Here is a 23,204-nt window from a genome sequence, read left to right on the forward strand (position 1 = left end):
TTTGAATAATAAAATGAAATAAAATAAAAAAAACGTAACTAAATGATAATTCAATTGCAGATGAAGACCCCGGTATTGAAGGAACCCAAACGACATCACAATGTAAAAGTACAGTGGAACCCAAACCAAAAAGGACCCAACAGCAAAATATTCGAATATTACAAAAGAACTAAAATGATATCCAGATTTGCACAACACAGCAGCAACACAAAGGCCACAAAAGCCAAACAACTAACACAACCAAAGAACCCCAAAATTAATAATAATAAAAAACTAACAACAAAACACAAGCACCCAACAAGCAGAGGAACCAAATTAACAAGTTTGCCCAAAAAATACAGAAGAATCTAAACAAACCTGAACAAGATATGAATATTTACAAAATGTGAAGTTAACACAAACTAAAGATTTAGAATAACACAGGAACCCTCCAAAATAGAAGACCCCAAACATGGTCAGCACCCCCAAATCATTGGGTCATACCTTACCATAACCTTTACCATCGGGAACCCTATTTATTCAAAAGTTACGGCAACAAATGATCTCAAGCAATGTATAAATCTGAGCAACATATGAACCTAACAAAAAGACAACACAAGAGTCAAACACTGTAAAGACACCAGAGCCCCAAAACTCCCAAAAAGTAAAAGACCCAAAAAGAAAAAAAAAGAAAAATGACTGAACCTAAAAAAAAACTCTAAAGCAAAAATAAATTAAATACAATTTTACATGATTTTTAAAGTAAACTAACAACTCAAGTACCCACAGAATGTAAGAATGTTTACATGGGAACAACTAAATTATAGAACACAAAACAACAAAATACACCCCCCCCCCCCAAAAAAAAAAAAAAAAAAAAAAATTAAAAAAAAAAAAAAAAAAAAAAAAAAAAAGACTCAAAAATACCAAAGAACCCATCAACACAAGAATGAAAAAAAAGTAAAATGAAAAAAATCCAAGGAAAAACATTACAAAGATACACTGAACAGCATCATATTAGCTGCTGGTGTTCCTCTCACCTTATATATATTTGTATGCACATAATTATTCATGTATTCTTTCATTGATTTCATCCGTACCCTCTTATTGACATGCAGTCTGCTATTTTCTCAAAGACATCCCCTGCCTATGCTATCAGTCATGTTCGGTGTAACTTTGCTGTAGTGAAACAGGGTGGGGGCGCGAGCGGCAGTCAGAGAAGAGGGTGGGGAGGGAGAGGCGGAACCCGGATGCTGATGCTGACCGATGAAGAGAAGGAAGCTGGAGAGAAGCAGGAGGAGGAGGAGGAGGAGTGAAGGGGAAAAAAGAAAAAGGGAAAGGGGGGATATTACGGGCAGCAGCGAAGAGAGGAGGAGGCCATCCCGTGGATCGTGGTCACTCCTGTGGATGCGGGCAACTTCTGACAACCTGGAAGATTATATTCTGCGAGGCGATATTTCCAAAGAACTGTCTTTGACGCGGGAGGCAGCAGCTTAGAGCTCCGATTGAGGGAGGAGGTGGAATCATGAACATTGCCGGCTGGGGGGATAGAAAGAGAGACAGAGAGGAAGAGAGGGAGGGAGAAGCAGAGGAGGGGAGGCCAGTTGAGGATGCTTGTTGTTTCTAGAAGGAGGATTAATCACCGGGCCGTGAGCTGATCCTCCACCGGCACACGGTGCGCGTCTCTCGCCGCCGCAGCTGTCCCAACGGCGGCTGCATTTCGCCTCTCTCTGCCGGTCTCAGCTTGAGGCTGTCTTGCTTTTTTTAATGCTCTCCCCCTCTTCCTCTGTTTCCTGATGCAGGGTCGGGGAGGGGTGAGCCAAAGTGTGCACCGGATATTGGAAAACCCATTCTTCTTGCTGATGCTGTTGGGATAATAGATTATTATCTGGACATCGCCGCATCTGCACAGAAAGACACATCCGGACTAAAGCGAGGCCTGGCTTAAAAAAATGAAAGGGAATGTGCTAGTTTAGACGGATTCAAAGATTTTTGGACTGTAGCAGTTCAGTGAGGAGGGGGTCCCTGATATCGATCAGTGAATGGATTCAATCAGAGCATTCTGACTTGGGATATTTGAGACTCTGCTCTTAGAGAAATCAATCTATGGCAAATGTAGCCTTCCTGTGCAGATCTGGATGAGATCTTTCCCCTGCTTTACTTTGGCCAGCTGCATAAGCTCCACAGGATCAGTAAGCTTTAAACTACAGTTTTATAGGACACATTGTTGTGGATATTACCTCCCAGTCACACCTCACACCTCCTCTGCTTTCTGGTTCTTTCTACCGTCCCCCTGAATGATGCTGCTTTAGCGCAAAGACACAAACCAAGCCTTGGAGATACTTCATTCCGGGTCTTGTAGGATGGAAACTGGGCCGGTTCTCACTCCTGACCGCATGACAAACAAGTGCATGGGAGTAGCCTGCAGGGCCCGGCTCTAGATCACGACTAGTCCTCGTACCTCTCCCTAGCGCCTCACCGCCCTGTGATGTGTGTTACGGCATTATTACGCACGGAGCAGGAGCGACCGCTATCTTGATCTCCCTTTTTATCAGGACTAAAACTGCATCTCGGGGAAGGATGAGCAGCAAGGAGCTGACAGTGGCCCAGTCCAGCCAGTATGTGGGGCCTTACCGGCTGGAGAAGACCCTAGGGAAAGGCCAGACAGGTAGGAGCCCCTCAGATCACCACCTGCAGTCTTGTAGCAGAGCCTAAAAACCGCCTTAAAGGTGCTCTAGCTGATCCCAAAATCATGTATTCAGAGCTCATGGTTTAGTCCTTATTCCCCCTGTAAGTCCTCTTATCATCCTGGTATGATTCTGCTGAAACCCTCTTAAAGGATCTCCTTAAAAGCTTTACAGGATGTACATTAAAGGTCTCCCAATCTGTCTTTTCTGAGCTGAGTTTGGTCAGTGTTGGTGACATTGTCTGTAAAGCTTTTCTGAATTATTTATGACATCCCCTCCTTCCTTGTTTTTTCACACTGCATGATGATTTCTGGTGCTAAAACATTTTCCTACTTTGTGTGTGTGTGTGCGTGCATGTGTGTGTGTGTCAGGTCTGGTGAAGCTGGGTGTCCACTGCATAACAGGACAGAAGGTGGCCATAAAGATTGTCAACAGAGAAAAACTCTCCGAATCAGTTCTCATGAAGGTAAATTGTAAATATTCCACCTCATACTCATCCAACTCCCAGTCTACATGTCACTCCTGCTCTGATGTTCATACGTGTGGATCGAAAGCTCATATCATGACGAGAATATGTCTTCAGAAATAGCAACAGAAATGGAGTCTTAATTTCAGAAAAAAAGAGCCTGTCTGTGTGTTGTAACTTGGAGCAGACGAGTGTGTGGGCTGCTTCTGTGGAGCGAACAATAGAGATGATTTCACTCTGCTAATTAAGTCCTCTGATAAAAGCTCCAGAAGCTGAAACACTCTGGACTGAATAGTGTTATCATGTTGGCGTTTCTAATGTGACTGATAAGCAGCTTTTTGCGCTTTATGCCTTTAAAATAAAGCAGATTAGAGAGGTAGGAAACTTAAAGGTTGGACAGCATCTTTGGTTGTGTTTTCTTTCCCCTGATTGACTTGTTGGATGTAAAAATATACATCTCATTCACCAAATACAGAGTGCCATCCTTTCTAGTCTTCTGCTCTTCACATTACCGTGTTGGAGAGTTGCCTGTTGCCCTGTGCTTTGTGTGCTAACTGACAGGAACAACAGTAGCCGGCTGCTGTCTGCTAGTTGCTGCAGGGAGAGCCACCTGAAGTGAAACATTTCTGGAAATCTAAAACCATGTGGCATGATGGGAATGAGAGGATATATTGTGAGATAAGTCAAATAGTTAGAGATACACACTCCAGATTCTGCAAATAGCGGCCGATACATATATACAGAGACAAATCAATCTGAAACAGCTCCAAAGAGGCTTTCATCAAAACTTTAAGCATTTTCTGACTAAGCTACACCTCTCAACTCATGAGACCTCAAAGGCCTTATATCACAGTGAAAATGAAATGGGCGTACCATTCGATATTCAATCCAACCATGTGGACAACAAGCCGATATTGTGCCTCTGTCTGAGCCGTGTGTGAGACTGTTAAATAGGTCAAACTGGGACAGCTGCTGGTGCTGAATTGAGATTGCATAAACTTCCCAAACACCCAACAGCAAATATAAACCAATTGCTTTTATAGTAGAAGCCTTGGATGTGTTCAGTCTGTCTCTGTACGACACTCAGTCACGTGTGTGAGGAATCAGTTCCTGCTCTCTGCCTTCAGATGTTTCTGTGTTAATACTTGTTCATGTTGTACTGTACTGTGTTTGGCAAAGTCTGACGTGATGAAGCTTACACTGGCAACAATTACGAAGAAAAAATTGTCTTTATTTAAAATGATAAACGGTCATTTGACTTGTACTTATGTAGGGCTTTTGTTGTCTTTCTGACCACTGCCAGTCACACTGACCCATCACACACTGATAGCAGTTTTAGCTAACACAACCATACCCATACACACACTGATTACCAACAGCAGGAGCAGGTTCAGCTTCTTGCTGCAACTTCAACCAACTCTGAAATCTATTCTCTGAATTTTTCGCATTACTTCTTAACCCTCGTGTTGTCAGTTGGTTGGAGTTAAGTGAGACTAAAAGGTGTAACACTGAATTGATGTCAGTTTGTACTAAATGCTTGATATAACAGTCAAATCAAGTGAGGTCATTTTGACCCCATAGGACAAAAGCTGTGTGGTAAACAGGAGGACCTTTGAAAAAACAGCCTAATTTGCTTTAACTGAACTCGACAATGTCAAATTTACATCACCTCTTAAAAGCAAAATTGGCACACCTTCATTTTTTAAAGCTCATATGACTAAGCAACTTAGCACAGTGTTAGCAAGCTGTTTCTGAACACAGCCAGCCAGAAGTGAATAAGGTTAGCATTAAAGAGGGGGTATTGGGCTTTTTTAGACTTTATTTTGTCACTTTAATATGGTAGTTGCTGTATTTGGTTAACAGCGCAAAGATCACTTTTGAAAAATGCTTATTTCCACATATGTCTGAAGCACTTTGTGTTAGTCGCTGTCTCTTTAAGGCTACCCATTCCACAAACCCCCTTCCTCCTGATTGGTCAGCCCTCTGGAGACCTCAGGGGAGCAGATTTATGTGCAGACCAGGTCTCATGCTATTTTTTGAGTGGTTTCCAGACAGATTCAGAGATTTCTACAACAGTTACTATAATCTGTACTCATTTAATATAAACATCCAGCATCCTCATTCACTATTTTCAGTTTCATTTTGAAAGATATATTTACAGCTATTGTGAGAGTGAGCTATTGCCAATGAAAGCTTGATTGCATATTCTTAATATTTCTTGTTCTATTTTTAGCCCTGTTTACAACTCAAACTCTGATTTCAATTGTAAGTGTTTTTTTACTTTGTACAAAACACTTACAATTAAAACATCTGAGTCTCATACCCTACATCCTCGTTTTCCTCGCTGCCTTCCTCCCCCTACATTCCTCTTCCCCCTGACATTTTAATCTCTATCATTTCTAACCTCTTATCCTCTTTTTTCTCTTTCCGTCTTCCCCTCTTCTAACCTTTCTCTCCTCCCTTTATCCATCCAGGTGGAGAGAGAAATAGCTATTCTTAAACTAATAGAGCACCCTCACGTTCTGAAGCTGCATGATGTCTATGAGAATAACAAATACTTGTGAGTATCTCTTCATCCTCTCTCTTCCTTGCTCACTTTTGTTTGATCTTCCTTTCTCTGCCTCTGGATCCTCACCAGATTAGAAACGACCTTGCTTTGGAAAGAGATTTTTTTTTTTGTAAGACAAAACAAGGATAAATAACCACCTGGCATAGGTGAAGGAAGCTGTTGGGGAGTGTTTTGTCCTTTCCTTTCCTTACCTGTTTTCTCCTCTCTGACCTCTCAGGTACCTGGTTTTGGAGCATGTGTCTGGTGGTGAGTTATTTGATTACCTGGTGAAGAAGGGCAGACTGACTCCCAAAGAGGCCAGGAAGTTCTTCAGACAAATCATCTCTGCCCTTGATTTCTGCCACAGTCACTCGATATGGTAAGTGAGAGGCGATTGACCCTTCAAGGGGTGATTTTGTGTGCTTTGTATGTCCAGTGTAACCTATTGATCTTAAATGTTGTCAGGTCTGTGTCAAATCCCTTTCCACTTAAGTAAGGTCCTATAACTTCAGATGAAGGAGCCTTTTTTGATCATTTCATTTCCTGCTTTTAGCAGCTAATACTATTGAGCTGTGATTGGCTGGTACTGATTTTGTTAAAGTTTTCCAGAAATGGTCATAGAAATGCTGTGTGTCTGTCTTGTTCAGAGGCCAAAGCTGACTCTTATCCACATAACAAGCCAGTTTAACAGAAACATGGGTTAGTTTGGAAAACTAGGCTCAAAACTAAGCTGTTATTCTTAATTCTAGCATAACAATTCTATATGAATATTAGACAACGCAGAAGTGCTCAAATCAGCAGTTTGTCGAGTGTCCACTTGAAGCTGGCTCCAGAAACCACATACACAACAAGCCAAAAAAGCAGTTTTCACAGCAGAAATAATCATGCTTACTGCCTAGTACAAAATGAATTGCTAATTACACTACTGGCACACACTATACGGGGGTGAACTGTTTTTTACTCAAGGGTTTAAAAGATATCAAGATTGTGAGTACGCCCAATCAGAAGCACAGCTCAGATCACGTGACCAATGGGCACCTTATAGCTGTAAGTGTGGGGAATATGATCCTTAATTATACAGTCTATGGTTATAAGTGGCAAAAAAATAGACGTGAATGGCTATCAACACATAAAAAATCTGCTAGAGGCTAAGAAAAATTGTACTTGATAAGTTCCTTGATCAAAATGTTTTTTTTTTCTAGTAGCTTCAGTCTTGATTTAAAAAAATATATATTTCTTTTTCCATTGGTGAATTTTCTTTTTTTTTTTTTGTCAGAATAGGTCTTATTTTGGGCTTATAGAATCAGGTCATCTGCATCTGGTCCTACTATTTTGAGAATTGGGGCCTGAAAAGTTTAGGAGCCCCGCGCTTTGTGTACTCAGGCCTCTTCCCACAGTCCACAGCCATGATCGTTTCCAAATGGTCGCTCTAAATTGTGCATAGATGTGCATACGTGTGTGTATGTGGGCTTGAGTTGTTTTATCTCTCCCCCAATGACAGCTAGGATATGTTTCAGCTCCTGTGACCCTACATGGGGAAAAATGGACTGGATCAATGTTTGAAAACGTATTACTGAGTTGATGTTATGTCCTATGACACACTAACATGCCACTCAATCCATACTTAGTGGAAAGTGAGCTAAACATTTTTTTGCCTACTACAGGAATGCCCAACATTTTTCTGTGGTTAAAAAAAACTTTCTTTATTTGATTACAAAAGACTTCTCTCTTAAGGTCACACACAACAGCTCTCTGTTCAACATCACCATGCTTTGATCAACTGTAGCTGTCCCTTTGGTTTAAATGTTTGCATGTCATGTGAAAGTAAACTGAGCGTACAAATAAGTTAAGGTTCACTATAGCTGCTGTTTATGGTCTGGAAAAAGACTCTTACTGATGGTGTGTGTGTGTGTGTGTGTGTGTGTGTGTGCCTGTGTGTGTCCAGTCACAGAGACCTGAAGCCTGAGAATCTTCTCCTGGATGAGAAGAATAACATCAGGATAGCAGACTTTGGCATGGCCTCACTGCAAGTTGGTGACAGCCTGCTGGAAACCAGTTGTGGGTGAGCACTAGCTTGTATTTGCGTCATTTTGCTATCACCGTACTTTATTTTAACAGATTTTTTAAAAAGTTTTGAAGTCGTTTATGTCTGATTCCACACTAACAAGACTTGATTTCTTTTATAGATCCCCTCATTATGCCTGCCCAGAGGTCATAAGGGTAAGTTATTACCCCTTTAATGCTCAGGTTAGTATGTGTCTGTGCATTTGTGTGAACACTCAAATCCTTTTCTTTGTGTCACAGGGGGAGAAGTATGATGGTCGCCGGGCAGATGTCTGGAGTTGTGGAGTGATCCTCTTTGCTCTTCTTGTGGTAAGAGCTTCTTTCTTTTTTGTTTAGCTCTGTAAAGTTACATTTTGATCCCCCAGAATTCAACCTACTTTATTGGGGGTGCCAGCACTTCCATTTTACAAGTGCTCTTTAAATTACTGTAACTCCTCAAGACTCGCAAGAAAATGTGAACAGCTCCTTAAAGAAGATAATATAATCTTTATGATGATACTTTATCACAATACTGTGTAAAAATTCACCTGCATTGACGCTCTTATTACTGTAACTCTTTAACCATTTGAGCTAGCAAAAAAAAAGGAAATAATTTCTGAAAGGAGAGAAGATGATTATCCTTGTATCATCTCTGAATCTTTTAAGGGCAAAATTAAAAAAAGTGAAAAAATTGGAAGTGGCCTCTATGATACGCTGACGATAGCATTAAATTATAAGGTGAACTTTTTGCCCACTAGAGGCAGCATTTAGTGATGTTCACCCCTTGCCCCTTGGTAGCCTATGCAGAGGTGCCAAAGGTTGCAGTTTGTTGACAGTTAGCTACAGGCTAGCTGAAGAAAGACCGGAAAACGCGTGCACACCAAGCCAAAAAAACAGTCTGTTCAAAGAAGAACTTGAGACTGAGTAGCTCTGTTTGGGAGGTGAATTTTATTCTAACTTAGTGGTTTAGAAAATATCAGCGTCATGAGTTTGTCCAATCAGAGGCGTAGCTCATGTGACTGACAGGTCTCGCGCCCTATAGCTGTTTGTAAGGAAGCTCAAAGCCCACCTCTTCAGTCAACAATTCAAATATGGCCCTCACCAACAATTTGCTTCATTACCTTGTATCAGGAACATACGGGTGACATTGCAGAGACTTTTTCCGGATACAATAGTCCATAGATGTTTTCTATACAAGTCAAAATAACTGTAGGTTGGTTAGACATCTCACTTTACTCTGTGACTTCCTAATAAAACAGGTAGTAATGCTGCAGCATGATTTAAAATGTTCATCTAGTTCTTTGTCCATCTTTTCCTAATCCTTCCCAGGGTGCCTTGCCCTTTGACCACGATAACCTGCGGCAGCTTCTAGAGAAAGTGAAGAGTGGGGTGTTCCACATGCCTCACTTTATACCTCCTGACTGCCAGTCTCTGCTAAAAGGGATGATTGAAGTCAACGCTGACAAGAGACTCACGGTGAGAAAAGGGGCTTTCACAGAGAGAAAATGAAGAATCAAGATTGGGAAACAAAACCTGATTAGTGGTTAGAAATCAGAAGGAAAAAGTCGCCTCTGCACATGTTTTTCCACCTTTGAGATGCTTCTACAATTCTACAAATGTTCCTTTTTTTTTACAGTACATTGATAAGAAATGGTTTAAGAGGGCTCAACTAAAAGTTCCCTCAGTTGAGTGTACTCTTCGACACTATGGATGAGATGAGTGATTTTTTATTGGCAGGTACTTTACAAAAGGGACATGAAGCATCCTGGAGTTGGTTGTTAAGTATTCTGCCAGAACTGTGAGCAGCATAACCTGTGATGCTTGTCTCTGAGTCACAGGCTAGGAAGACAACACACTGATAGATTGTCACACTCACTAACACACAAACAAAAAAATCAGTGTTGATTTTTATTTTAATCTGATTAGCTTGAGAGAATGTAAACAGGTTTTTAGGCTTTGCTTAAAGATGTCGCAGAAATGCACACTGACGTAAGAACCCACAGAGGGAGGGGGAGGAAGAAGATGAGCACAGCAAAAAGAGAGAAGAGAAAAAAAAGACAGGGCTGAATGTATTGCTCAAAGTTTAACACCAGCCCCTGGGGCTAAGCCTAAGTCCACTGCAGCATTTCCAAAAATGCTAACATGTGGTGACAAGGAGGGAGTCAGACTGTTTGAGAAAGGACCGTGACTCGCATCTAAATTTGAATTTGGAATAAACACAAGGTGCTTCTGCTCTAATGAAAAGGATAAGCACTCATTGATGGAACTCATCCTGTTATGCGCTCATTCCAATATTAATGCTCTACTGATAAGTTACATAACCTACCGCATGGCCCTAATGTCCCCCTTGACCCAAACATGAAGCCAAATGGGGACAGATAGGCAGCAGGAGCCAGTGGGCAATTCTCTTCACTGGTGTTTCGACGCGTTAGGCTTACAATACCTCAGGGAGGCTCAACAGATAACAAGAAGAAGAGGAAATACAGAAAAAGAGTCTGTGGAGAGACGGAGAAACAACGGCAGTGTAAAGGAGGAGAGCCTGAGGAGCCATGAGACACTTTTTTTTTAATTGAATATGGAAGACGTTTTAAAATCAGCTTATGCATTTTTGTGTTTCATCGCTGCACAATCACATATTTTCAATGTGCTGCAGTGTGCAGTATCTCTTTAAATCCTGGAGTTGAGTCAACCAGGTCAAATTTAGTTTCTATTTCTGTCCTTAAAGGATGGTTAAAAGCGTGTTTTGCAACAAAACCAATGAAAAAGGAAAAACAAGGGAGACATGCACATGTTTGTTGCATATGTAAGGATTTGAATATGACTTAATTTTTGGATCAAGCGACTGCTCGCAGATAGGAAATGGTTCAAGTGAAGCTGTGTCAAAACTGCCATGTTGGCTGGAGATGAACAATCTAGCCTATTGTATGCTGTTAAACACAGATGGAGATGTTACAGACAGACAAAGAAAGTGTGGTCACCTAGTTATTTAGTTACAACAGAGCAGATTTAATCAAAGCAGTGTGATCGTTCATTAACGACGCCAGTAACCAGGTCACTGCCTCCCTCTCTATCTGCGTTCTGTCTGTCCCACAGATGCCTCCATGGGAGCGTCTCACAATGTGAAAAGATACATTTTAAACATGTACGAAAGTAAAAGGAAAATACACACACATTCAATTAATTCTCTTCCCATTGTTTTAGTGTCACTAAGAACAATGGTTGTCAAAAATGATTGGGAAAAGTTATTTCAGGTAGAAACAAAGGCTTGACAAAGAGAGAGAAAGACACAACAGACACAACTGGTGGCTAATATCCCTCTAAGTGTTCACAGTATATCAAAAACTTCAATTTTTTTACATTTTCTGATTTAAAGAGCCATTATTTTTGGAAATTTGCTTCCAAAAGAAATGTTGATAGGGTTTTGGTAAGACACAGCAGATAAGTAGTTACTGCAAATCACTAATTTTGAGGTGAAAACAGATGTCTGTACCAAACATAATGGACGTGCATCCAATCTACTAGCATAGCTGTTATCTTTTTACATAATTTACAGCAATAAGTCCAGGAAACAAACTAAGATGTGCTAATTCCTGAGCTTATTTTTATTTTCTGAACATCTTTGTGCAAGGAGTAGCTAAATTTAGCCCTGAGTGTGTCTGCAATGCTGACTCAGTTGCTTTAGACCTCTATAAGGGAAGATAACTGGGGTGACTCAGATCTGTTTTACACAGTGTTCGGTCTGGGATCGGATGCTGTATCTTTATTATCATCTTATTGTCTGGCTGCTTTGGTTTTAAAAATGGAAAGCTGTGGTTTAAGTAGTGCTTAAATGTTTTTTTTCTGTTCTGTTACAGCTAGAAGCAATACAAAAACATGCCTGGTATCAGTAAGTACAGTTGCTTTCTTCTTATTGTAATTTTTGTCATCTGTCTTCCCCCAAAGAGAAAGAAAACAAAGTAAAGCCCTAATCATAAAATAAAAAAGAGAAGTAATGTACTTCAAAATCATCACAATTTTTTTATTTTTGGGAGTCACTAGAAAGTTGTCCTTCAGAGGACATTAAACTGTAATGTTTGACTTTGTCCATCTGTCTTTCGTTGGTGTAACTTGAGATATGTCCCACGTTTCTCTTTTCAGGAGTGGTCGTAATGAGCCCTGTCCAGAGCAGCCGCCCCCTCGTCGTGTTTGCGTGAAAAGGATTGTGTCCTTAACAGAGCTGGACCCTGATGTCCTTGAAAGCATGTATTCCCTAGGGTGCTTTAGGGATCGAGTCAAACTCATACAGGACCTTACAAGTGAGGAGTGAGTAAATATAACCCATCAAACATTTCCACTTTGAACAGTAAATGATGTATTAATGTGCAGCACAGTGAAAAGTAGGTGGACTCTGTAAGATGTAAAATCCTTAATAAAATAAAAGACACAATTAAAAACTGCGATACAGAATATTTAGAGACTGAATTAGCTGAGATGTTACCCAGGACAGCCTGTGGTACCATCATGTCACTCTGTTTTTTGCATCACTGTGAGGCTGTGAACACTATTTTCTACTATCCTGCCTCGGGGGACTGACACGCTGTTGGGCCTGCATCAAAGCGGCTATTTGAGGAACTGCAGTTCTCTGTACTTCCTCATTGGCTTAATTTTCTCGTCTTGGAAGTCGACACTTGTCAAGCATTGTCATGTTCTGCATTCCCACAGCTTCCCTGTCTCTTCTCTCTTGGTGGTCCATCAATTACTTCATCATTAGTCTGCCCGATGTGGCAGGAACAAGAGCAACAATTACAGCTATGCCTCTTTTATCCCTCTTGTTTTTATCCCCTCTTTCTGCAAACTAATGTGGCTAAGCTCTACCCACAATGCAACAGCGGGAGGACATTAGACCAACATGAAAAAAATTACACTGTATAAACCCATGTTTTTACGACAACAATGGATAAAACGACAGTGCCTGCTGAAAGGAGTCAGTTGTGACAAAAGCAGCAAACTGATCGACTGAGGTCTCCTCAGCTCTATGAAAACATTCAAGTGTTGTTCCGCTTTTTGTTTGTGTTTACAAGTCCCCAACTTTATGCTCTGTAGAGTCACATCTCTTATCTTTCCTTTTATCACAGGCAAAAGGCAGCTGTAGTCAGTAAAAAAAGCTTTAAAGATACTACCATACAATATTCCACCTCTGGCTGACAGCTAACAGACCCACTCAGCAGCCAACTGGTCATTGTAGTTTATTATTGACAATTACAGTATGTACAGACTAAACAGCTTAAAGAGGGTCAGTACTGAAATTAGTTTGAGCAGGTAGCTAAGACACATCTGTGGCTGTATGTTTATGCTAACCTGTGTTTGCTTAATGGGTAAAGTGCTACAACTGTGTTGACCACTTTTTAATACTGACAAGATACAAGATCGCTAAGTTAGCTCGTCAGCTATTTTGCAGGATAAAGAAAGATAACAAAACTATCTTGCCCATAGACCCAAGTCATGCGTAAGTAGTTCTGAGGTCTAAGACCCTGTCAAGTCAAGTCAAGTCGAACTTTATTTATATAGCACATTTTAAAACAAACGCAGTTGGCCAAAGTGCTTAGGAAACAACTTTTCAAAGCTTTTCTTACTTAAAGCTACTGTGAGGAACTTTTGGTCTATGTTGATTTTGGTGCCCCCTGTGGACAATGTGGTACCTCAATTATCTGTTTGCAGATTTTTTTTTTCTTTACATGTGTGTATTTTTTAAAATATATTTTTGGCACTAAAATGCATCAATCACAGGAAATCTCTGCCATGATAAGTACCACATAAGTGGCAACCCCGGTCTAAAATAAGTGGCAATGTGGAAGTGCTAAAATCTGCAGTTCATTGAGTGTCCACTTGAAGCTGGCTCTAAAGTTCAGTTAAAGCACATACATACCAAGCCAAAAATGATGTTTTCACTGCAAAATAATGATATTCAGGGCCTGGTACAGAAAAAATATCGACCCTCTGAATAGCTAATTTCTCTAACTGCACACACTGCATGTGGGGTGAATTTTTTTTATAAACGAGCTGTTCAGAAGATATTACAAATGAGAGTTTGTATCCAATCAAAGGCCCAACTCAGCTGATTGACAGGCAAGCACCCTAAAGCTGTAAGTGAGGAGCCTCAAAGCCTGTCCCATTTCCAATATGGCCCCCAGTGACGATATGCTTTAAAACTCTGTTTCAAAAAACGCAGTTGATAGACTTGACTGAAACCTTCCCCGCCCAGAACTTTTAGACATCCCAAATAATTGTAAAGAAGGGAACAATGTTGCCAGTAATGATCCAGCTCACTTTAATTCATTAAAAGGATTTTGTCTTAATTTCACACTGTTTTATTACTGGGTAAAAACTCCTTACAGGAGCTTTAATAGCCATTATGTCATTATCTATTGCTGAGTCATATTAGCTATTGCAGCCTTTATGATCGTTCTGGGATCTGTTTTTCAACTTTCTGGCATGTCTCTGTCAGATTAAAGCTGTCCGTCTCGTCTCCCTCTCTGATATTGTTTTTCTGCATATTTTCTCCAGGGAGAACCAGGAGAAGATGATCTACTACCTCCTGTTAGACAGGAAGGAGAGATACCCCAGCTATGAAGATGAGGACCTTCCGCCCAGGAATGATTTAGGTGAAACTGCTTGCTCTCTTAGATTTGTCTTAAAGGCAAATGTACCTCTTGTCGCTATTTTTAGTAAAAGGTGTGAAAAAGTTTATTTATTTAAAAGCTGAAATAATATATGGTCCTTCTGTGTTGTATTTTTGTGGATTAAGACCCACCTAGGAAGCGTGTGGACTCCCCTATGCTCTCACGTCATGGCCGCTGTCGTCCAGAGAGGAAAAGCCTGGAGGTGCTAAGTGTCACAGATCAGGGGTCTCCCACCCCACCTCGCAGGGCTCTGGACACAAGTGCACACAGCCAGAGGTACAACCAAGCACTGATATAAAGGATACATTTAACCTGATGCTAACAATGTATGGCAGCGTGGTTTTTCAACAACTTGTGCTGTTGCTGTCTTTAAAAAGGTCTCGATCAGTCAGCGGAGCATCCACAGGCCTGTCCTCCAGTCCACTCAGCAGTCCCAGGGTAAGCGTCCCTTTTCTATTGAACATGTACCAAATATTGTAAACATTTTTGTATCACTGTTTCAGCAGCTTTAATATTAAAAAGATAGCAGGTCTAGCAGCCAATATGACAAACTAAATTTCCTGTCAAGGTTTTGCCTTTCATAACTGTTTGTCAGACTACCCCTGTCAGTCATCATTTCCCATCATCACGCTGTCATATCCTCACATTCATTTATTATAAACACACCATCCTGCCTGGTATAAAAGTCAGAGTGACATGGACCAGAACTCACAAAAACAGACACACAACAAATCCAAATCCATCCATTGCTTTCTCTGTCTGATCCTGGTTTGTTAAAGAATCCATTCCATGAACCATAATCCATGACCATTGCTTTTTGTCCATTCATCTTCCCCTCCTTCTCTCCATCTCTCTGTGTGCCCATCAGAGCCCGGTCTTCACTTTCAGCCAATCAGAAGTCACTCCCACCTCCACTACCACCTCCAAAGACCCCAAAGCAGGAAGTGCCACCAATTCTCGGCCCAACCGCCAGACGCCTGACCCAAAAACCCAAACCTTGCCCTCAAAGGGCCCCACTGAGCGACCGCAACTTCACTCCATGAAGTCCCTTCCTCTGCAGACACCACGCTCCCCCTCACCATCTCCCTCCCCCCTCCTCTCCCCACGCTTTTTCAACTTTCCCTCTCCATCTGTCTTCAAGTCTAAGAACGTCCACTCACCCTCTAACTCCTCTGCCACCCCTCCTGTGTCGCAGGTCACGCCGCAGGGCTCACCGCTGCCCACCCCGCTGGGCACGCCTGTGCACCAAATCCAACATCCCTCCTCCACTACCCCTCCTTCCTCTTCTTCCTCATCTTCTTCTTCCAGAGCGGATGGAGCTGGCGGGGCCTCACTGTCGCTGACACCACCCTCCAGCCCGGGTGGCAGCGGCGGTATGGCCGCCTCAAGCTCCGCCCATTGGAGAACTAGGCTCAACTCGTTCAAAAACAACCTCCTGGGCTCACCGCGCTTCCATCGGCGTAAACTGCAAGGTGTGTTGAAATTGATGCTTAATCCAAACAAAAGTGGTGTTGGTGAAGATCCTGTCAGCTGATTGGTTGATGTGATAAAACATCTTGGGTTTGCAGTTCGAGAGTAATGTAACATTTATTTTCATCTAAGTGACCTCAGCTCTAATTAAGCAATCACATTTCATTGTGTGTTTGCAAGAAAGGAAGGATCTATTATTAACAAGAAGCGGACTCGTGCCACAGTCTGCAGCCTGTGGCTGTGTTGAGCGATGATTCTGTGATTATCTGCAATTAGGGCAATTAAATTAGAGACCATCTGAAGACTCACTGCCCTTTTCTCTTTCCCTTTAACTCTCCTCTCTTTCCCTCCTTTCTCTCTCTGTTTGTTTCTTTAGTCCCAACATCAGAGGACATGTCCAGTTTGACTCCAGAGTCCAGTCCTGAGTAAGTCAACCGATGTCTCTGTTTTTCTTCCTTAAGTCCTTATGTGCGGCTTAGAGTTCCTGTGAGGATCACAGGAGGTTTGGTTGTCACCGATGCAGAAGTGATAAAAAACTGCAGTTCATTGAAGGTCTGCTTTAGAAGTGCCAAAAACGATGCACACACCAAATAAAAAAACATTTTGTATCCTCCCTCAACTTCCTTGCTTCCTCAAATTTAAATCTGTATTTGCTCAGGTGTCCAGGGAAAAAAGCTATATATAGTCAATTCAGTGACGTGGATCTCTCTGTCATTTATTTTAAGCCAGTTAAAAATAACACATCCATCCTAAAATGGTTCTGTACACCAGTTTATTTCTACTTTAACTGTGTGGATAGTGTCAATGGATCTCATTCGTCATCTGTCAAACGCTCTTCTATCTGCAGACTGGCTAAGCGGTCCTGGTTCGGTAACTTCATCAGCCTGGAGAAAGAAGAGCAGATCTTTGTCTTGATTCGAGACAAGCCGCTCAGCTCGATCAAAGCCGATATCGTCCATGCCTTCCTCTCTGTGAGTACAATCGAGCTCGGATAAGCCTTGCTTTAATACCATTTGTGACGCTAAAGGCACACTTCACAGTTTTATCTCTTTTAACGAACATCGACTTCTTTTGCACATCTTCAGATCCCATCCCTCAGCCACAGCGTGGTGTCTCAGAACAGTTTCCGGGCAGAGTACAAGTCCTCCGGTGGCCCCTCTGTCTTCCAGAAGCCTGTCAAGTTCCAGGTATTTCATTATTGATGTCTTTTTCACTTTTCTTCTTCTTTAGGCCAGACAGGCATATGCGTCATTCTCAAAAGTATGCACCAAACAAATATGCATCCATAGGTTACATGCCAGATGCTTGATAGATATAGTTTAGAATATTCCTTTGGTCCTTAAATGTAAGGTTAAAGGGGCTGTAAGGAGTTTGAAAGTGATCTTGAAAAAGGCTCTCTTCTAGATACATGCCTGGTTGTAACCAACACTTTAAAATTAGATTATCAGTGCCAATATTGCTGGTTACAGGTTACTTTAAATTGCTGCTTCTTAGCTTTCAGTGCGGGTCGTCTATGGCACATCTTGGTCTCTATAACAAGTAGTGAGAAGAGATAAAACACAGTGGTTTGTGTTTTTCTTTGCAGAAAACATTTTCTGTGATTAATTTTGTAGTGATGGTGGACACAGGAGCCTAACTGTCAGATAGAAAAATGACAGAAGAGCAGAAGAAAGCTAAACAGGAGAGTGATACAGCCTGAGCTAAAGGCTAATTAGCCCTTAGCTCGGGCTGTATCACTCTATAACACTAGAGCTAAGCTGTTTGTGATAATGTTCATTCCAACCCACAGTCAGCAGTTATTCTGCAGTGGTCTGTTCAAACTTGAGAGTCTATCAATAAAATGAAGAGTGAGGTTACGTTAGCTCTGATTGGTAGATGACTGGCAGGACATAGCTAACCAGGATTCACTAACATTACACTTCAGCACCAGGCTGCCGGCTATGCTAATGGCTACTAAACTACTTACAAACTGACTTGTTGTCACGTTAGCCTACAGATATGTCAGAGCACCGGGCTGACACATAGCTGTCTACTACGATATTTGCTTGATTTCATGTTTCAAACTGGAGCGCTTCTTAACTTTAGTGACTTAAACTTACTTAAATACCTTACCTCGGGGTGTTGAATCCAGTAAAAAAAAAAAGTTGTCTTGAACAAAGAAAGTTTGTTTTAATCCGATCCCCATTTAATACCAAAACAAACACACCTCACTTTGAGTAATTCACAACAGTGTGCGGAGACTTTGGGCCACAAGATGGCGAGGGAGTGCAATAAAAACAGATCCTCCTCATAGCATCTTTAATGCATGAAGTTGAACAGTTGTTCATTTAATGTAATCTACAATGACAGCTCCCCCTAGCAGTGGCGGACTCTTAAATTCTAATCTGTTAAGTTCATATGGCATAATTTCATACTTACTCTCTGTATGTAAGCATGGCTCATTTTTCCGTCAATCCTGGGAATGAGTTGGTCCGTTTTCTCCCGCAGGTCGACATTGGTTTCTCTGAGGGGGAAAGAGAGCGGGAGAGGGAGCGAGCAGAGAGGGAAGGAAGGAGAGAAATGGGGATCTACAGCGTCACCTTTACTCTAATAGCAGGTGGGGAACTGTTTTCTCTGAAGATTGATCCAATAGTCATTCAAATATTAATAATACAAAGACTTTTGGCAGAGACTTCTATTTAGTTCTCTCAAGGTGTAATCTTGTCTTCTAAAATACGGAATACAAATAACTCTAGTATGTAGAGCATAGTCTGTTTTTGTGGGTCTCTCAGAGGAAGAATATTCTGGTACGTTTAGTCGCCACATTTCACATGTTGATTCTATCTTCTCTCAGGTCCCAGCCGCAGGTTTAAGAGAGTCGTAGAAACTATCCAGGCTCAGCTTTTGAGTACTCATGATCAGCCTTCTGTGCAGGCACTGGCTGGTAAGTAACACACACTAACACATTCTACATTTACTTTTAAAGTTTGTGTACTTCATCTTCAATTCGACTTTCCACCCCTCAGATGAGAAGAACGGTCAGCTATCCCGCCAGCCCAGCACTCCTTCTCGTCAGAACTCCCGGCGTTCAGAAAGTGGATCGGAGCGGGAGCGAGGTGAAAAGGAACGTGCCACAGATGGGGTAAGCGGAAGCGGAAGCAGCAGTGGGACCGCTCTACAAAGGCGAGGATCGGGGAAGGACAAAACCAGACTTCTCTCGACATCCAACGGGACACAGTCTCATCCCTAAAAAAGAATGTTTTGGAAGAAAGGCGAGGGTCTTCTTCCTTGCCTTTTTCTCTTCCCTCCCTCAATCCTTCCCACATTCTTTCCTAACCTTTTTCCTTACTTCCTGTCTTGCTTCCTTCTGTTATTCCAAAGCAATGGGAGAGAAGGAGTTCTTCTTTAAAGGGATATGACGGAGAATGGCTCCCTCCAATGGCTAACCTAAATTGAAACGTACACTTGCAGGACGCGGGTTGATTTCATCACCCTTCAAAGGGCAGCTTCGCCCTGGAGAAAAAAAATCCTAGGAAAGGGCATCCAAGAAGTCCCACCTTACCAGAGACATACAAGCTGACTCTCTGATGAATCTAAAAAGCACATGACTGTTCAGCCATTAATCACATGCAAGACTAGGTTCAAATCCAAAAGAAAGCCTCCCATCAGCCACTCAAAACAACACTGGAGAGTTCTAGCCAATCAGAACGTCTGTTGAGTTATTCTCAATTATCCTGTTTTTTTTTTTTTGGACAGCCTGGATTATCACACCTCTTCAACAATACCTGCCCAAACATGGTGAGTCACATTACAGAGCCTGCCTCCTTTTTTACCCTCACTCCGATCAAAGATACAACTTTATTCATAACAAATAGAGGGTTAACCTGACCAGGAATGACAACTTGTGAAGACTTGATTGTTGAAGTGGATTTTTTTCTCTTAATCAGTAAGCAAATGAGTCTGACAACATGAGTGATAATGGACCTGACATGTTCTACATTATGTGGTTCTACAGCTTTGTGATTATCAAAACCAGACAGACAGGATGCAATACTTCCTTTGGTGAACGAATAGACTAAAGTCCCGGGATTATTACCAGAGTTCCACAGATAAAGCTATGATACCGTAATGCCTTTAATGAAGGAGAAACAGTCGACAGCTAGATAGATTTAGATCATTTTAAGGACACTAGTCACCAGTAGAATGTCTCATGTGTAAAAAGTCCCACTTGAAGAAATGGAAATGAATAGTGAAATAGCGAGTAGCTGGTGAGGGGTCCCTGGAAGAAATGGGAGGAGGGTGTTGAAATTAGCGTCCCAAAGGTTAGGCAAACCTAGTACACAGTATCCACGTACCATGTGTACATTGGAGTACTTGTGAGACATATATGTTCATTAGAAAAGAAATCTTTACCTGCCCTGTAACCGATAACGGCTAAAGTCCATGAAGTTTTAGCCAGTGAAGATGGATGAGGATGGAGTTTTGGAAGTCATAAGTTGACCCTACAGTCCAAGCATTTGAAGCATTTCAGACAAATAACGAAGCAACTTGAAACCCTCCCTTTGTTCCTTCCTGTTCAACACTACATCCTTAAGGATGGAGGATGATACTAACTCCCAATCCAAGTCCGTGCTCTTTTTGGCTCTGAAAGGAGAGATGGAGGGAGGACAGAGAGAGGCAGGTGGAGACGAACAAATAATGTACTTTTCATAAGAAGAAAACAAGACAGCAAGACAGAAAAATGACTGATGTTCATCCGTTGTCAGAAAGACCCTACGCACATACTGCCTGGAGGAGGAAGAGGAAAATAAAGCCACACAGAAAGAATGATTTGTTTTTTAGCGTGTTTTACTTTCACCCTCCATTTGTTCTTTTTTCCACTTTCCTCTGGTCTTTTTGAGCTTTCAAGAAATGTTCTGTGTTCACCACCGGCAAAAATGGAGGGTGCACTAACCCTGTGAATGTCATGAACTTTTTTGGAATTGTTGCAAGATTTAAGCACATTTTGGTTTCACACATTTAATGAAAATGTATTTATGTATGTAAGTATGTATTATTTATTATTTATTATATTTATTTATTTGTCATGTATTTGTTAAAGTTGTGATTTCTTTTTCACCAAAAGTTGGAGATTGGTGGGAAAGAGGGAAATGCCACTTTCAAGATATCTGACGCCGCAGTGCAGTTTTCAACTGACAAAAACTTTATTTTACATTCTGAAAACATATGCTACAGAAATTCCCTTCATTATTATCTTATGTAACTTGTTTCATCATGTTTTCACTCATTACTGTTTGCTCCATAGATGTTTACATACTACGGCAATAGAAAATACAAAACACACACACACACAAGGAGTGATAAGACTCCATGATATATAATAAGTTTAAACAAAAAGCTTGCCATATTTAGTTTTGCTGAGTCTTTCAATTTTGTTTTTGTTCTGTCTTTTAAGTGTCTCTCAAAGAAAAAGACAGCAGGATAACAAGCTGATAGAATGTTACACCATTAGTTTGAAATATTGGGTTTATCATGAGAACTGGAAACAAAAATATATCCCTGCCTTTTCAAGTGTGTCTGTTTTTAGCTAGGCTAGAGATGGTGGTTCTAGGATAGCTCAGTCTGTTTTCTGTTGCTTTAAGTAACTTTAGAGCCAACTTGTGTTATTCAACCACCCCTAAAACCATTGCCTCCATATTTTGAAACTTTGAGTTACTTTTAAAAACAGCAAAGTTGTCATTTTTGTTTAGAGCTAACTAGTAAATGTTAGCATGCTAACAAACTAAGCTAATGGGGTTTTGGAGCCAGCTCTGCACAAAAAAGTGTGTCTGCTGTTATTTTGCACTTTTGCTAAAGCTTTGTTTTACCCCACTTAAAGGTTGAAAATTGTTCCAGGCAGTTGGAATTCATTATTTCTATATGTTAGCATTTAGCATAGAGCAGTGCTCTAGCAGAGTACAGTCTGATGTAGACTCAAAAGTGACTACATTTCTTTTGCAACTTTGCATTAGCTTCATTTCATCACCTTGTTCCAGATCGTAGCAACTAAGCATTATTTGTGTATGTATGTTAGCATGCTAATGTTAGCAATTCAGCTCAAAGCAGTGCTCTAGTAAAGTACAGCCTCTCAAAGAAGCTAGCATGGCTGTCTACTTCTAGCCTGAGTTGTTCCTTAACAATGAATGCACGTGTAGCATCTCTTCATCATTCCCAGGGAACGCTTGGTGTGTGTTCATGCTAACTCCACTCACGTCATCACACATTTTTAGCAAACTTTCTATGGTATTTACACCCAATACATTAAATTGAAAGAGAATGAGTAGAAGAGGAAGAAACATTATCAAATGGGAGTTTCCTTTGACATACCTTGGACTTTAAAGGCATTCCTGAAATTCCTGAAAAGCAGGAAAAGGTTATCCAGTGTACTTGAGTTTCCAGGAATCTGTTCCATGTGGTGTGTGATTGATCAGGAAAGGTTTCTGCCATCTTTTTTTCACATTTGCATAAAGAAAAAGTGCGTGCCCTCCTTTCTTTTCTCATCCTGGTGCTCGAAGTGGGCCTCTTAGAAGAATCCAGCAGTGAGGTGCTCACATCTGAAAAAAGGCAGAGGTCAGGGAGGCGTCAAGCTACACAGTCACACAACCAAAGGAAGAAGGAGGTCAGGGTTCAAGTCAGGTCTAAGTCAAGTTTACCTTCTTCAATCCACTTTTAGGTCGCAAGATATAAGTTAAAAGAAGAACAAACAAAGACAGGAAAAAATGGCTGCTCCAATACACTTTACATCAAGTTTCAGTCAAACACTCCTCCCCCCTCCCTCATTCCTACTTTACCCTTCCAGCCATCCATGGACTTCACATTTTCTACAACCCCCATCCCTCTTATTTGTATCTCGAAGATCCCAACTGCACATATCTCAACCCTAATATAATCATTCCCTTCCCTTATATACATTTTATACACTGTATACTCAACGCAGATGCTGTATACATTTGTATATGCTGTATCTCTGTCTGTCTTCATTGTATGCCATCCATATCTATGTAGCCTTCACTATCTTTTATCGACACTGTAGTCACAACTCTTTCTCTCATCATTATTGCTCATTCTTCTTCTACAGTTACAACTGTACAACTATAATCTCTTGTCTCCAGCCCATATTATCCTCCACCCCTGCCACGCCTCACCATGCCCTACCTATGATCACTCACCCCATATTATCAGCTTTCACTCCACACATAGAAGTTTTTATTTGTTTTTTTGTTTTGTTTTTTCCACTCTGGAGGTGAAGTTGGACATAACCTTGAGGGAGGGGGTGTGTGGAGGAGGGTGGATCGATAAAACTGCGTACATGATTGATGATGACAACGACAAAG

The 23,204-nt window shown here is 41.2% G+C and overlaps 1 protein-coding gene across 2 annotated transcripts; it reads left to right on the forward strand.

Annotated features, from left to right (window-relative positions):
- Positions 1 to 1,264: 1,264 nt before the first annotated feature.
- brsk1b (BR serine/threonine kinase 1b) lies at positions 1,265 to 22,639 on the forward strand. Of its 2 annotated transcripts, XM_074696521.1 has the most exons (21): positions 1,265 to 1,654; positions 1,782 to 2,647; positions 3,038 to 3,132; positions 5,607 to 5,692; positions 5,919 to 6,059; positions 7,626 to 7,742; positions 7,867 to 7,900; positions 7,985 to 8,053; positions 9,053 to 9,199; positions 11,578 to 11,609; positions 11,861 to 12,025; positions 14,267 to 14,364; positions 14,508 to 14,658; positions 14,760 to 14,820; positions 15,578 to 15,854; positions 16,229 to 16,277; positions 16,700 to 16,823; positions 16,938 to 17,039; positions 18,340 to 18,448; positions 18,686 to 18,775; positions 18,858 to 22,639. In XM_074696521.1, exons 2-21 carry the CDS (start codon positions 2,560 to 2,562, stop codon positions 19,079 to 19,081), a joined length of 2,259 nt encoding a protein of 752 aa, XP_074552622.1. In that variant the 5' UTR covers positions 1,265 to 1,654; positions 1,782 to 2,559; the 3' UTR covers positions 19,082 to 22,639. The 2 variants fall into 2 exon arrangements, with proteins under 2 accessions (XP_074552622.1, XP_074552621.1); XM_074696520.1 differs by having other exon boundaries at positions 1,265 to 2,647.
- The last annotated feature ends 565 nt before the right edge of the window (positions 22,640 to 23,204 follow it).

Source organism: Halichoeres trimaculatus, unplaced genomic scaffold (genome assembly GCF_033239565.1).
Source record: "Halichoeres trimaculatus isolate MK-OKI-2021-1 unplaced genomic scaffold, fHalTri1.1 fHalTri1_scaffold_20, whole genome shotgun sequence".
NCBI lineage: Eukaryota > Metazoa > Chordata > Actinopteri > Labriformes > Labridae > Halichoeres > Halichoeres trimaculatus.